Source organism: Colossoma macropomum, unplaced genomic scaffold (genome assembly GCF_904425465.1).
Source record: "Colossoma macropomum unplaced genomic scaffold, Colossoma_macropomum, whole genome shotgun sequence".
Lineage (NCBI taxonomy): Eukaryota > Metazoa > Chordata > Actinopteri > Characiformes > Serrasalmidae > Colossoma > Colossoma macropomum.
In genome coordinates, this window is record NW_023494789.1 from 18,135,621 (window position 1) to 18,150,491 (window position 14,871).

Genomic DNA, 14,871 nt, shown 5'->3' on the forward strand with positions numbered 1-14,871 from the left:
GATAGTTTTGGCATGAAAGATTAAAGATTTTGGCCTAAAACGTATTTTTTTAATCTGTTCATGGTGGCAAGGTACATGCAGGGTGTTGTAAGGCAAAATAGAACCTGAAGAAAATGTTTTTTTTGTCGTTGTTTTTTAGATTTTCCATATTTTACCTTTATCAACATTACATATAAACTCAGAAGACATGTGTAGGTTCACTGAAATATATATTTTGGATAGTAAATAAAATGACTATATTTGTGTTGTAGACACCACAACCCCTGGCTCCTACAACCACCACTGTCAAAAAATCTGAGTCTGTAAATTTCCCTACAATTATCCATTTCACATCAAACCACTCTGAATGGCTCTTTTTACCTCTCAACCATTGAATTATGCAGAATATTTAAAATTTTGATGGAATTTCGGCTTTCATTCCTTCACCTCACTGCACATCGCTACACATGCAGCCTGAGAGTGATGGTGATTAGAGAAGAGGGGAACGCACACCAGGACAGACACCAATTTCAAGTGGTGCCTTTTCCCCATGCACTGTGTTTTGGATTCCATAAGTTTGTGGTGAAAAATTTAAATAGAATAGAATTAACTATGTAAAATACAAAGTGCTTGTCAGAAAACAATACTAATAATAATAATGCAGTTTGGTTCCAGGATAAGATAAGAATGACTGATCCAGAAAGTGATTGAAATATGAGGCTCTAGTACTTCTCAATAAACTATAGAGCAAGTGAGAACATGGTGTCTGACAGGCTCTATAACAGGCCTTTATAAATGAACTGGCTCCTCTGGGAATCTGTGAACAGTCCCTCATGGCAATGCACGTCCAGAAAAGCTCAGTGCAGAGAAAAGTGGGGGGTTACTGGGGTATGCACAGAAGAGTGTAAGATGGCATATGAGAGCCATTCACCACAGTGCATTTCTCCAGGGCATCACTTGCTAAAGAGTGTTAACGTGTGTGCTTTCTGTCAAGTTAACAGACAAATTGCTCTCCGACAAGGTGGAAGAGTGGAGGAGAGCAGGTGAGGAACAAAGAAGCTGCAGGTCAGGACAGACGCCTTCGGAAAGCCTTTGGCAAATCAGTCAAGTGATTCACAAATATGGTTTTGACTCGAAACATGCACAGAGCCGCAGCGCGCAGCACCCATAAAACTGAATTTTCCAGCATAAGAAAAGTAGCCAGAACTCTGTCCCTTTATTGGGTAAAGACTAGAGGAAAAAAAAAAACTCTGCATGCTCGAAGTCCACGACACAGTCCGACTTCTGTCTCAACTCTCAACATATAAATAAATAAATAGCAAATAAACAGTCTATTTATACCAGCCAGACTAATTAAGTTTTATTTATAGCACAAATCCTAAAATAAGCTCCAGTGGCAATGTGCACAGTTGGCGTTCATTAAGTTTAGGCAGCAAAAAGCGGCCACTGTTATCACAAATGGCAGCTTTGTGGCCTGTGAAAAATGAGCTGTTTCTTCCACAGCCCCAAGAGAAGGGGGCCAGCGACCTTCCCTCTTCCCCTCCAAAAAACGGGATCCCTAACATGGGGGAGGCCAGCAATGGACAGGGTGATGCAAGACCCTCCAAAAAAGGAAAAGAGAGAATGAAGTCTACAGCAAAACTAGAGAGTGCAGGATTTTAAACCCCCTGAATGCTGCAAAAACACAAGATGATGAGCTGTCATGAAAGATATTAAAGAGAGAGTGACTTTTATCCAACATGTTATGGCTCCTGTTGAGTTTACCTTCGCCTTTCGTGGAAGTGAGAGGGCGTTTTTGAAGGCAAAGTCAGTTCAAACAGAAATAAATACATTTGGTTCCATGCGACACAGCTCGTTTTCACATGGTCTTTTACCACTGAGTTTGTTTATTGAAAACTCCAAATGGGCTTCCCCTCTCGGAAAGAGCGATGTGCCGCTGATGTTTACTGTGCATATATTCCATTTCAAAGCCATGTGGCTCCCTCACGCTCCCTCTTTCTCTCTCTCTCTGTCAAAGAACCTCTGTGACTGGCCTCCTTGATCTCACCTCCATACACATCGGTCTACCTACCATCAGGCCCAGAAAAAACCCAAGGACAATAAACAGAGAATTATAGGCTGTCCTTTCGTATTATTAATGAGGGGGTTTCACCAATTCTCCACCACATATAACAGAGCAAACCTGAAGCAAGCACTCTACCTGGGTGGCAGGTAGCCTGGTGGTTAGGACTAGCAAAAAAAAGCCTGCAGGTTTGATTATATTTAAAGACTAATTATTATTATAATTTGTTTTTAATGTAATCTTTATTTTACCAAGGAGTCCCACTGAAATCCACTGAAATAAAGGACCTAAAAAGAACAAAATTGTACTAATGGAAGCAACTGACTGTTTGCCAAATAATGATCGCCACACATCTCAGCCAGTCAGTCTCTAAACACTAATTCCTCCATCAAGAGGAGAAAAAACTCACAACAAACTGGCAGTGAGAATGGTGGTAGAGAATTAATTTGAAATATTATGCAAGAATAGGTTATTGTGGAACATTTAATGCTCATATCCTACAATATTCTTGTATTTTATTTTCTACCCTGAGATACCCTGGCTTTATGCACCGAAAATGGTTCATCATTCTGTTTTGGCTACCATGCCTTTAAGAGTCATAAAAGTGAGCCATATTCTAATTGGCTGTCCTGTATTGTGCCTCTTTCAAAAAACACTCAGGGCTGAAACACTCTTTCAACTTGAATATAAATTTTAATATAAATGGGTGGGGCTAAACTGCTGTATAGGCTGAATAGGTGAGTTCTTGTGATATCACAAAAACAATGAACTCGAAACAGGCTGTTTTTCAGTTTAGTTTCCATATATGGACTGTATGGAGTGGGGAGTGAACTGTGCATTTTGCAACTTGAACAATACATTTATTTTTTCTTGATATGGGCCCTTTAATTCAAACACACTCTATCCTGATCAATCCTGATTAATTTGGTGGTGACTTTGTCACTAGTGATTTTTCAGATCCCTTTAGCGTCTTTTTTTCAAAAAAGCACCTAGCGACAAATCTAGCAACTTGGCAACCTCCCAAAAAAGAGAGTGGCCAGCACTGTCCCGTGAGTGAGGCTTACCTCTCTCTGTGTCTAATCTGTTTAGTGAATGGCAGAGAGGTAGAGCAGACCTTTCAGTCTGCATGGCAGCTGACATAGATGTAAATGAGCTACGCATGTTCAAACAATGTTGCCAAGGACCAACCACTGATCTGTATTGTTTGCTCCTCCTTTGTTTTAATTTTGAAAATTTAATTTGATAGTTTTGATTGTTATCACTGTCTTATCACTCACTATCACACTGAAAACGGAACATCCTTCTTGTGGTTTGTTACCTAGATGGAGACTATATTCTGTCACTTTTAAATACAGCCAAAATCAAAGAGCAGCCATTGTTTTTGTATAACGCATGTGGTGATTTTGTCATAAAATCAGAATTTCAGCAGTGCTTGGAAGTGACTGCTGGTTAACATGTAGTCTTAATGGGCCGCATTTCAGTCATACTCTTCCCGTCTTCTGACAAAATATGCAAGAAATAGAAAAAATATGTAAATGAGAAAAGGTTTATTGGCAATTTATCTGCATTAAAACACACTATGTGAGCACAGAGGGCAAAAGAGAAGCAACCACATTTAAAGGGCCGCCACCATCTGTCACTAGGCAGAATGTAAATACAATGTGATGATGTCACAAAAACGCTAATTAGCGCATGACGTCATCTAGCAACATTTAGCGATTTTTCAAACAGACTTTAGCTACTTTACATTGAAAGTAGTTGGCAACACTGGTGGGCTTTCTGTTATACAACTTGATTACTCTGCTAGCTTGTTGGTTATCAAGCTAATAGACAGCTGGCAACACCAATCATGCACAAAATATGTGTTACGTTTAAATGTCTCAAAAAACATTTTGGACTGCAAAGCTTGCACGGCTAGCTGATTAGTTCACTGAAGATAATTACGACCATATTTTGGTCATAAAAACCACATAAAAGTCATTAAAGGTCCTCAAACAAAACATAAAACACACCAAAAATGAAGGGGCTTTTAACAAAGAACTGCTGAGAGGCAGTCATTGGTGTACAGTTTATACATATAGATTTTATGACTAGTTTCTACGGTTAATCAAGAAGCAGATATCTCTGCAATCTAAGTCTTGGCTGTTCTGAATATTGAAAGTCTGGATGCAGTCTTTAGTACCCATATGGAAATCTGATATGTGGCCATATATGGATTTCAAATATGTTTCAGATGTATATGACATATATTAGCATACATGGATTTCTCTTATATCCAACTTATATTAGTGACATATGGACATATATGTTATGTCGTTAACTTATCTGAAATGGGCTATTTAAATATGTATATGGGACACATATATAAACATATATAAGCCATATATCATCACATGCAAACATATATGTGTAATACATGTATTTCAATTTTACTTTTTTGGAAATTTATTTATTTAGAAAACATTCATTTATGGATGGCGTATATTACTCATATAAGCTAACTTATACATATTCTATGTTTCTTCCACATATGTCCTAATTAACCGAAAATTAGTGTAATAGCTATGCAACAAATCAATACAACATGAAATAAATAAAAAATGTTATTCTTATTATTTTAAATAATGCAGTATTTAAAAATAAACAGATAACATAGTAACAATTAACTCAATATATATAAGTTGGAACGTTGTATAAAATGTAAATAAAAACAGAATGCAGTGATTTGCAAATCTCATAGACCCATATTTTATTCACAATAGAACATAGAACACATATCTGATGTTGAAAGTGAGAAATTTTACCATTTCATGAAAAACATTAACTCATTTAGAACTTGACGGCAGCAACGCATCTCAAAAAAGTTGGGACAGGGTCAACAAAAGACTGGAAAAGTAAGCGGTACTAATAAAAAACAGCCGGAGGAGCTATTTGCAACTAACTCAGGGCCATCCCTCAGGCTGCACTACATTGAAAACAGGCATGATTCTGCACGGGAAATCACTGCATGGCCTCAGGAACACTTCCAGAAATCAATGTCTGTGAACACAGTTCACCATGCAATCCACAAATGCAAGTTAAAGCTGTATCATGCCAAGAAGAAGCCATATGTCAACACAATCCAGAAATGCCGCCATCTTCTCTGGGCCAAAGCTCATTTAAAATGGACTGAGGCAAAAAAGAAAACTGTTCTGTGGTCAGATGAATCAAATTCTTTTTGGAAATCACAGACGCTGTGTCCTGCAGACTCAACAGGAGTGGAACCATCCCCCTTTTTTTCAGTGCACAGTTCAAAAGCCTGCATCTCTGATGGTATGGGGTTGCATTAGTGCCTTTGGTGTGGGCAGCTTACACATCTGGAAAGGTGTTATCAATGCTGAACAGTATATAGACGTTTTGGAACAACATATGCTAAACCACATACTGCATCCATCACAACAGCATGGCTTCACATAAAAAGAGTCCAGGTGCTGAACTGGCCTGCCTGCAGTCCAGACCCTTCACCAATAGAAAACATTTGGTGCATCATGAAACAAAATATCTGGCAAAGAAGACCCAGAACTGTTGAGCAACTAGAATCCTACATCAGACAAGAATGGGACAACATTCCTCTCCCAAAACTCCAGCAACTGGTCTCCTCACTTCCCAGACGTTTACAGACTGTTGTTAAAAGAAGAGGGAATGCTATGCAATGGTAGACATGGCCCTGTCCCAACTTTTTTGAGATGTGTTGCTGCCATCAAGTTAACTCATTTAGAATGTTTTTTTCATGAAATGGTAAAATGTCTCACTTTCAACATCTGATCCTTTTTAGGTCCATTATTTTCCCAAAAATGATTTAATAAATACATGACACATGTAGAATTACTCAACAATATCTCTTTTATGCAAGCAATTTTCAGTGCATCATAATGAAATTCATCTTAGTTTCATTTTGCCTCTAAAAGTCAAAAAATGTCAGGTGGCACAACCAAAAAAGGACTTTTATTTTGACATGCTTTTACAAAAGAATGGCCAGGTCCAGTTTATGAGGAGCCTGGCCTCTTCCTGTTTCCCCCGTTACATCAAAAACATGACTGCAAAACACCAGAGGGCGTCCGCAAGCGAGTCCTAAATGAATGGGGGTAAATGGAGCTCAACAGCTAAAAATGAAAAGTTAAAATAGTTCCTAATCACTTGCCCAGAACTTTCCTTTAATTTTAGAACATACAAGGATGTATTTCATTGAAAAAGCAAAGGAAACGTATGAATATGTATCCTTTTTCCCACAGCAAATGGGTTTTGTGCAGTCAGACGCTAGCTTCACTGCCACTGGTTGGCGAGCGGAGCAGCTCATTGGCTGTTTGTGCTCGCTGATGTCATGAACATACAAGGCACTGTTTTAAACTCCTATAACTTGAGTTCAAAAGCTCTTAAAATACAGCAGTATTGTCTAAGTAGTTGCCTGTTTAATTTGAAATTAGTCTGAAAAGTCAGATGGCACAATCAGTAGTCAGAAGTCTAATGGTGCAACCAGACCAGTACAGTTTTAATAACTGAAATAAGCAATAAAAAGCTTTGATAACACTAGTTTTTAATAAGATTTTTAAAAAGCGTTATTTTGAAAACCTTACTTGTCACTGACCCATATATATATATATATATAGATATATATATATATATATATATATATATATATATATATATATGCTTTTTTCAGTAACGTTACTTTGTTTGGATGGACATTTATAATCTTGAATGTACAAATAACATCAGAACACCTAAATTCATCACAAATGTGGTCCTTATGTGGTCCATTTATCCATCCTGAGTTACATTAGAATCTTGTCAGAACAACTCTTGTACTCCATTTTTTACATAATTGGTAAACAGCTGCTCTTAATATTGTGCAAAAGTTTCATGATGCACAGACTAACAGAAGAGAAGTTTTCTTCTCCTATAAAGCCACCATTTTGGAGATATGAGTTATGTTCCAAAAATGGCTGCAGTTCATTTTTACAAAGCCATTTTCCAACATCTCTTAATCCTTTAGAATACAACAGTCTCCTTTAAGACAGAAACATGATAAATGAGGTCTGTTATGAATGGCTGTCCTGTATCATGCTTTGTTCAAGAAGTGCCCAGAGCTAAAACAATTAGAACTTCAATACGAATAGACAGGGCTAAACTGCTGTAGGCTGAATAGGTGGATATATGTAAATAAACTGTTTTTTGTGACATTTTGTGCAGCATAGTGTCCATATATAGACTGTACAGACTGGTTAGTTAATGGTATGTTCAACAATTTTTAACAAAGTTTACTTCAGACTATTTTATTAAAACAAAAAGCTAGGGAAATTCAGTGTTTAAAGATGCGGAGCCTTTAAAATGGCTTCTACTACTGTTTTTAGATATGCAGTGTACTTCTGTCTACGAATTGTACATAGCAGGATGTCTGAAACTACATTGCTAATTTGAAAATTGGTAATTATACAAAGTAATTATGTAACTATTACTTTTTGGCTACATTAGCCTCGTCGATCCAGTTGAAAACAGTGCAAAATTGTCTTGGCTGACTATGTTTGAGGTAAGGGAATGAGTGATCACTAGGTAGGCTTTCAAAACAGGCAGGGATTATTAAAATCAGATTTAGATTTTTAAATGAATTAGTATGTTTACCCTGTGATGGACTGACGACCCGCTGGGAATGACCGCTGGGATAGGCTCCAGCACCCCCAGCGACTCCGAAAGATAAGCAGCTTAAAAATGTGCGTGTATGTCTGATGTTCTTCAGATCATAATGAATTTCTGATACACATGAATTGGCGAGTTCCAAGTAAACCATGGATTCTTTCTGCTTTTTGTCCAGAACTATTTTTAAAAAAAGTGTCTTTGTTTGTTAAGGGAGTAAACATGTTTTTCAACATGAAACGCTAAATTTACATGTGGAATCAGCAGAATTCAGCTTAAATCAGCATCATAGAGACTGTAATGAAAAAAACTAAACACTTGTACTGTAATTCTGAGAAACACAGTGAAGATATGATCTGTGAGAGAGAAGGCTTTTCAGCGTGTTTCAAATTAGGCCTAGAAAGCAAGTTTACTGAGCAGATCAGATTTAAAGACCCAGCACAGTTTTTTCCTCCTTACTCAAAATGTTATATTAGCAGGATATTAGCAGCATCCTTAAAAACCACGCAAACCAGCACACTTTGCCAGTGTGGTAGCGTATTTCCATGTACAGACTGAGAGCATATGAAAAGAAGCCAGAACAAAAGAAGCAGGTTTCCCTGCAGTTCTCTGCTCTTCATCCGATACTCATTGGAACACGACAGGTCTTTTCGTTCTGTACATAGCTTGATTTGAAAAGCCCTACAAACTTACTTGCACTCAGGCTAATTCTGTACAGACTCAGGTTAATATAACTGCTCACCCCTAATAAGCTGATTTATCAAAATATGCTAATTATTATTTTAATGCTGGTAACATTTTCTGAGGACATCTTCTGAGGACATTTCGGGAACGGGAAAATTCGGACATGAAGCTCATGAAAAAGAAACTACATTCAGCCTCATATCTTTAACACTCGTAGTATTTTTTTGATACTGGGTTTTAGCCTATCAAAATGTCCTACCCTGAAAGTTTTTTATTCGTGGGTAAACCTGTAAATATGCGCTACGGTAGAACATTTCAATAAGGTAGCACAACTTGCCAGAACACCACCATAGCTCACCTTACTTTCGTGGAGCTTAGTGACATCAAATTCAAATCCACCTGAAAACCATCCACAAATAAAACATCAGATGTGCACAAATCAGAGAGTTTGGGAAGTGTTTTTGAAGTTTCTGGCATAGCCAGAGGTGGTCTATAACAGCCAGTCACATTTAATGATGATAAATGAAAAAGCTCAGTTTTGATAGGTGTGAGATATTGTTACTTGATAAGCCTAAAAAGGGACACTTAAGAGGGTTAACAGAATTTAACAGAAGTGGGGCTCACCAGTCCCAGAGATTCAAAGATAAAGTAATGTAGATGTTATACAATAATCATTACTGGAGCTTAAATCCATGGGTAAGGAAACACTCGGAAAAAAGTAATAGATAAGATCAAACATTCAAAAGACATTCAATGCATAAAACTGCTTAAAGTTGTATAGGCCACAAGTGACAGGTCCAGCTCTCCCAAAAAAAACCCAGCGAGTTCATTTAAACCATGATTTGGATTTAGTGGATGTGACAAAATATTAAAAAACAAAACCAACGCAAAGTTAGAACACAGCAGGTGGGAATCTGAAAGGGAAACACCGAGGAACAACTGTAAATTCCCATTGCACGAAATGTCACAGTGAATTCTAATTATGATACTGATATCTTTGAAGATCATCAACACACCGTGGTTTCTGTGGCCCATACAAGCAATAAGGGTTTGTGGTATCTCAAGCAGGGGCGAAAATAGAGAACTTGGACTGCAGGATGCACTTTGTTCCCTGAGAGAAACTGGGAAGATTGAAGACAAGATTCTTAGCCAGACTCTCAGCAGTATTAAGTGTTCCAAGTTAATAGGAGAGTAAATCAGGATGTTTAGCAGATTAATTTTAAATTTAAAACTGCAGAACAAGCAGATGAAAGACAGTAAATGCCTCTTTAGTTCACAACAGATCTACAAGGCTAAAAGGTGTCAGCTTTTGAACATCCATTAGCATTGTGCAAACTGCATGCTTAAATCATCCCACACTTGCTTCAAACTAAAATAAATAAATAAACATGAAAGGACCCCCAATACAAAAGTTGCTTTTGTCTATAAGACCTTGTGTTGTCAACACAACTAGAAACTAGAAGCAAAAAAGGTGTAATACATGGCACAGGGGCCCCCACTTGCTTGCATGCAGAAGATCCTCATTGAGGCAGCACCACTACATAGGAATAAAAGTCTTTGGGTAAGCCTCCAAACACTGCATTTGCCTACCACTGCAAATATTTTGTAAATACTGAACTGAATTTACTATGCTTTCACCATTGAATCAACATCGCACAAGCAGAGTAAACACTGCTTCAACATTAAATCAACATTAGTAGGGACATTAGATCAACAGTTATTCAACCATCAGCGAGTGCTGTTGAATCAACTTTAGGCCAATGTTCAACACTGTTGTTTTGTCCAAAGTTGAATCAATGGCTAACACAACATTCAGTGCAAGATCAATGCAAATTCAACATCAGAGATCTACATTGATTCAAAGTTTTGCCCAACATCAATATTTTCTCAATCAAAGTTTGCTGTCTGGGAAGCCACACAAGCACATTTATTTGAGATCACACAGCAAGCGTGCATGCAGTGGGAAAGATGCTACTTGGTGGATGATGTTTTTGTTGAGCCAGCACTGTATACTGCCTCTCCAGTACAGAAGTGGAGCAGCACTCCAAAGAAGCAAACCAAAGAAGTTAGAATACAGAATACAGCAACTCTATATGGGTAGCATTAAGAAAGGGGCAGCGGGCCTTCGTGGTTCTACCCTAAAGAGGTGATTAAGAGTCAGGCCTTTCACCTAAAACACATGGGAATAAGGGCAACATATCAGCAGGAAACATCTGCCACTGTGTAAGCCAGCAATGATTTACCAAAAAACAACTGAAACTGTGTCACACGTAAGCTTCCAAAACACGAAGTGCATGTGTGATGCAATGCCAGTGCTACCAGCCCTGTTTTAAAGAATGTAGCTCTCTAAAGCATTGCAGCAGTCCCATATTCAAACCAGATGGAAGTATATTGGTGCCATGTTCAAGTATTGTTTATTGCAAATAGTGCCAGAGTTACTGCCCGGAGAACATGACCAGGTCCAAATGAGGCACACAGGCCACATTTCTCCTAATAAGTGTTTCATAATGAAACTCTTATGCTTTCTGCATAATTTGGCTCTCATTCACGGAATCCATGTATTTGGATACTGGAAACTAAAGTCCAATAATTTACACAAGTCTAGGTTAGAATCGGAAAGTCATTTCCTTTCAACTCCGAATCTGCTTTTATGCATGAACTATTCCAAAAGAACTTTTTCTTAAATGAAATCAGACCCAAGGAAAAAATCCAATGCACAAGCAGAGTAGACCCAGGATCAGGCCAGAATCCCAAAATCTGTCTGCACCAGATAGCACCTTAATTGCAAGGCATTCATTGGTGACAGCCTGCAATAAGACCCTTCAGTGTTATTTAGAATAATGCCATCATTCTTTAATGAAAAAGGTCTAAGCCATTCATCACCTTTTGCAAACACAGCACAATTTCCAATCATGCTCTCTCCAAACAGTGGCTCTGTCAAGTCCCCGAATGTGTACAGGTGAAGTTTGCCAACCAATTTACATAAAAATGACTTTCATTAGAGAAGCTCACTGTCTGAATGATTGGTGCTGTGTAATACATTGGTAAAAGATGGCACATAGGAGGCACAACCATGAGCTGCTGGACCTCATGTTCAACCCTTGTGGCGATGCCGTGGCATGTGAAGGGCTGAGGCAACGGGGGGTTGAGGAGCAAGTTCTTTCTCTCTCTCTCTCTTGGCTCAGGTGCTCGTGCTGCCCTTAACAAGAGCCAACTGATGCTGGTTTGGCATTGGCAGCACGGGCTTCCAGCGGTTCTTGGGACTCCGCCGCTGGCCTTATGGCCGCTGGCCTTACTCTTGTCAGTGCCTGCCACATCTTCTCATTAACATATTTTAGTATATTGGACTGTGAAAGGTTCAAGCTCATTCGTGATGTACAAAACAAAGCTGCTACGTAGCATCTCACAAACCGCTTTTTTTGGATTTGCTGAAACTGTCTATTTGTAAACTGCGCTACAGTGACACATTTGATACAAATAGCAGTCTATATAATAGTAATAAGGCAATCCTACAGTAATTAACCCCTTAAAATCCCATGCTTATTACATACTAAGGTTTATTATTCATTAATTATAGGGACTAACTGCAAACTGGCTGAGCTGTTCTTAGGTTATAGCAGTGTGTAATAAAACTTTAGGTCTGCCGGTGGGACCTAGCCATTTAAGGGGTTACCCATGTAAAAAACACATTTTTGAGTGCAGGAGTCCCAAGTGTAAAAATATACTTGAGTTAAAAGTCAAAAATGAATATTTAACTTATATTCTACTGAAATATGTAAAAGTAAAAAATAAATATTTTAATATTTATTTGCAACATTTTACATCAAAGTAACTTTAATGCTTTAATGCTGGCCTTGAGCTAATCACACTCTAACCTTAACCCAGACTAGTGAGTCTACGAACCTGACTGACAAGCAATACTGGTTCTTGCACAAAGGCAAATTTGCATAGTCATGCAAGTTTCATGTTACACTAATATGAATTTGCTTGTTTTAGTCTAAAATAATAATAAAATGTATGGGACTTTGACTGATTGGCAAGAAACAAATGGCCTTTCAGATTTGAAGCAGGGATCTTGAAATCTAGACAAAATGTAAGAGTAAACAGTTTGGCAATGAAAATGAGTTCAACATTGAATTTTACTAATACTTAAAAAGTACAAAGATAAAAATCAATGTGAATTAGAAATCATAACGCACTCTTCTTCTGTATCGTTATATACCTACGAGTGAAAAACGGTATTAAGGAGATAGCTGAGCAATATTTTTACCTGCCCACTGGTGCACGATGATGTCATCAAAATTCAGAGGACATTTTTAAGGTGATGAAAAATCACTACACTTCAGTCAAAGATTGGAGGAAAATAAGAATTTTGTCTTGCAAATGATGCGTGGTGAATAACTAGGGACATGAACTAACAATGTAAAAATCTATTTTGATTACTAATTACAAGTATTTACCCCCTGATTTTGTCCCCTATGATTTGACTCCACCCTTCATTTTGTTCATGTGGAACTTCCGTCAAGTGACTTGCTTCGCGCACTTCTAACCCAGAAGGAGTAAATTAAATTTATGCATAGGAATACATTTGTGTGCTCCTACCCTGCTGGTCAGAGCGGTCTGTTTGTTGACCAGTTGGTCTCTGTCCAGACGAGTCTGTGAAAGCAGAGCCTTCAGGCACTGCTGCTCTTCCTGCACACTCTGCTCGTCACCAGCAGTCACAGCAGCAACGGACACTAGGAGCGAACCAGAGGAAAGGTCAGAACACACACCTGCTTGCTGATTACTCCCTGCTGCTGGGTCACATGTAAGAGGAGAGCGTGTACCTGCAGGCCCTTCAGCCAGGTTTCGGGTGATGATCTGCCGGATGCGGGCAGGAACTGGTGTGGCTGTGGAATCCACATCGTCTCCACGGACAGTGAGGGTCTTTTCTTCAGCACTGCTGTCTGGGTTCAGCAGGGATTCCTCTAGTTTCTGTAAACATCATCATAGTCATGAATGGACAGAGCCACCTTGCTGATAAAAGTGCATAGACCAGACTAGATGTGTGCTGGCCTAAACTGATATAGCCGGTTGACTAGCATACCCACACCCAAACCACAACATATGCTGGTTTTGCTGGGCACGGCATACTAAGGTGATCTCACCCACTCTGTGAATGTATGATGCATATGCATTATTTTAGTTTCATTTAGATGACTAGACAGAGCCATTAACTAGGCTTGCAATGTTTCAACAAATTAACATCTATCTATCATTAACATCTATCATTAACATCTGCAGACTGTAGTCCACCTGTTTCTCTGCACACTTTATTAGCCCCTCTGTTCTCCAATGGTCAGGACCACCATAGAGCAGGTATTATGTGGGTGGTGGGTCATTCTCAGCACTACAGTGACACTGACATGGTCTTGTCATGTTAGTGTGTGCTTTACTGGTACGAGTGGATAAGACACTGCAGTGTTTCTGGAGTTTTTAACACTGTGTCCACTCACTGTACACTCTATTAGACACACCTACCTTGTTTGTCCACCTGGTAGATGTAAAATTTAGAGACAGTAGCTTATCTGTTGCTGCACATCCTCCAGTCCTTCATCAGTGATCACAGGACGCTGCCCACAGATGCTGTTGGGTGGATATGGTTGGTGGACTAGCAGTGACATTGAGGTGTTTAAAAACTCCAGCAGCACTGCTGTGTTTGATCCACTTGTACCAGCACAACACACACTAACACACCACCACGTCAGTGTCGCTGCAGTGCTGAGAATGATCCACCACCCAAATAATACCTGCTTTATGGTGGTACCATGAGGGTCCTGACCATTGAAGAACGGGGTGAAAGGGGGCTAAGAAAGCATGCAGAGCATGGACCACAGTCTGTAACTGTAGATCTACAAAGTGCACCTATACGGTAAGTGGAACCTACTTATCTTTACATGAATGGTTACTAGAAGTCTCTTCTATCACTTTGTTTCATACTTTTCCCAAAATAAATGCACTGAAATTCGACTAGCCGGCGAGAGCAGTGCCCAGCACCCGGCTTCAGGTTTCAGGATGGAACTGAAACTGACCTTCTGATCGACCTTAATTTGTTGAAACATTGCAAGCCTCGTTAATATTAAATCAAGCTCTCTCCTCTTTCAATCGCACTTGCGGTTTTGAGTAGGCAACGGTGCAATAATCTATCTAGCCCGCAACATTTAGTAGTGATCGGATTACCTCCTGGGACATACGCACCTGAATCACAGCCTCCAGTCGGGGAGAGTGCTCACCTCGATCCCCCCGAGAATTCATGTGGAAACCGAGGTTAATCCAAGCAGCAGCCAATGCACAAGACTAGTTTTGCAACTAAGCCGATGCAGTGCAGCGTTTCGTCTTTTTAACGCATGAATGTCGTTGTGTCTTGAGGGGTATAGCTGAGTGTTGCTAAGCAGAACTAATTACTACAGCTGCAGAGTCAAACTGGAAGCACTCTG

The 14,871-nt window shown here is 39.1% G+C and overlaps 1 protein-coding gene across 1 annotated transcript in view; it reads right to left on the bottom strand.

Annotated features, from left to right (window-relative positions):
- crocc2 (ciliary rootlet coiled-coil, rootletin family member 2) overlaps positions 1-14,833 on the bottom strand; it is an 89,893-nt gene extending 75,060 nt beyond the window's left edge. The window contains exons 1-3 of the mRNA XM_036570394.1: positions 14,633-14,833; positions 13,222-13,369; positions 12,998-13,131 (exon numbers count right to left, since the gene is read on the bottom strand). Of these exons, the coding sequence (XP_036426287.1) occupies positions 12,998-13,131; positions 13,222-13,369; positions 14,633-14,689 (339 nt within the window). The 5' untranslated portion in view covers positions 14,690-14,833. The remainder of the gene's footprint in view (positions 1-12,997; positions 13,132-13,221; positions 13,370-14,632) is intronic.
- Positions 14,834-14,871: the final 38 nt, after the last annotated feature.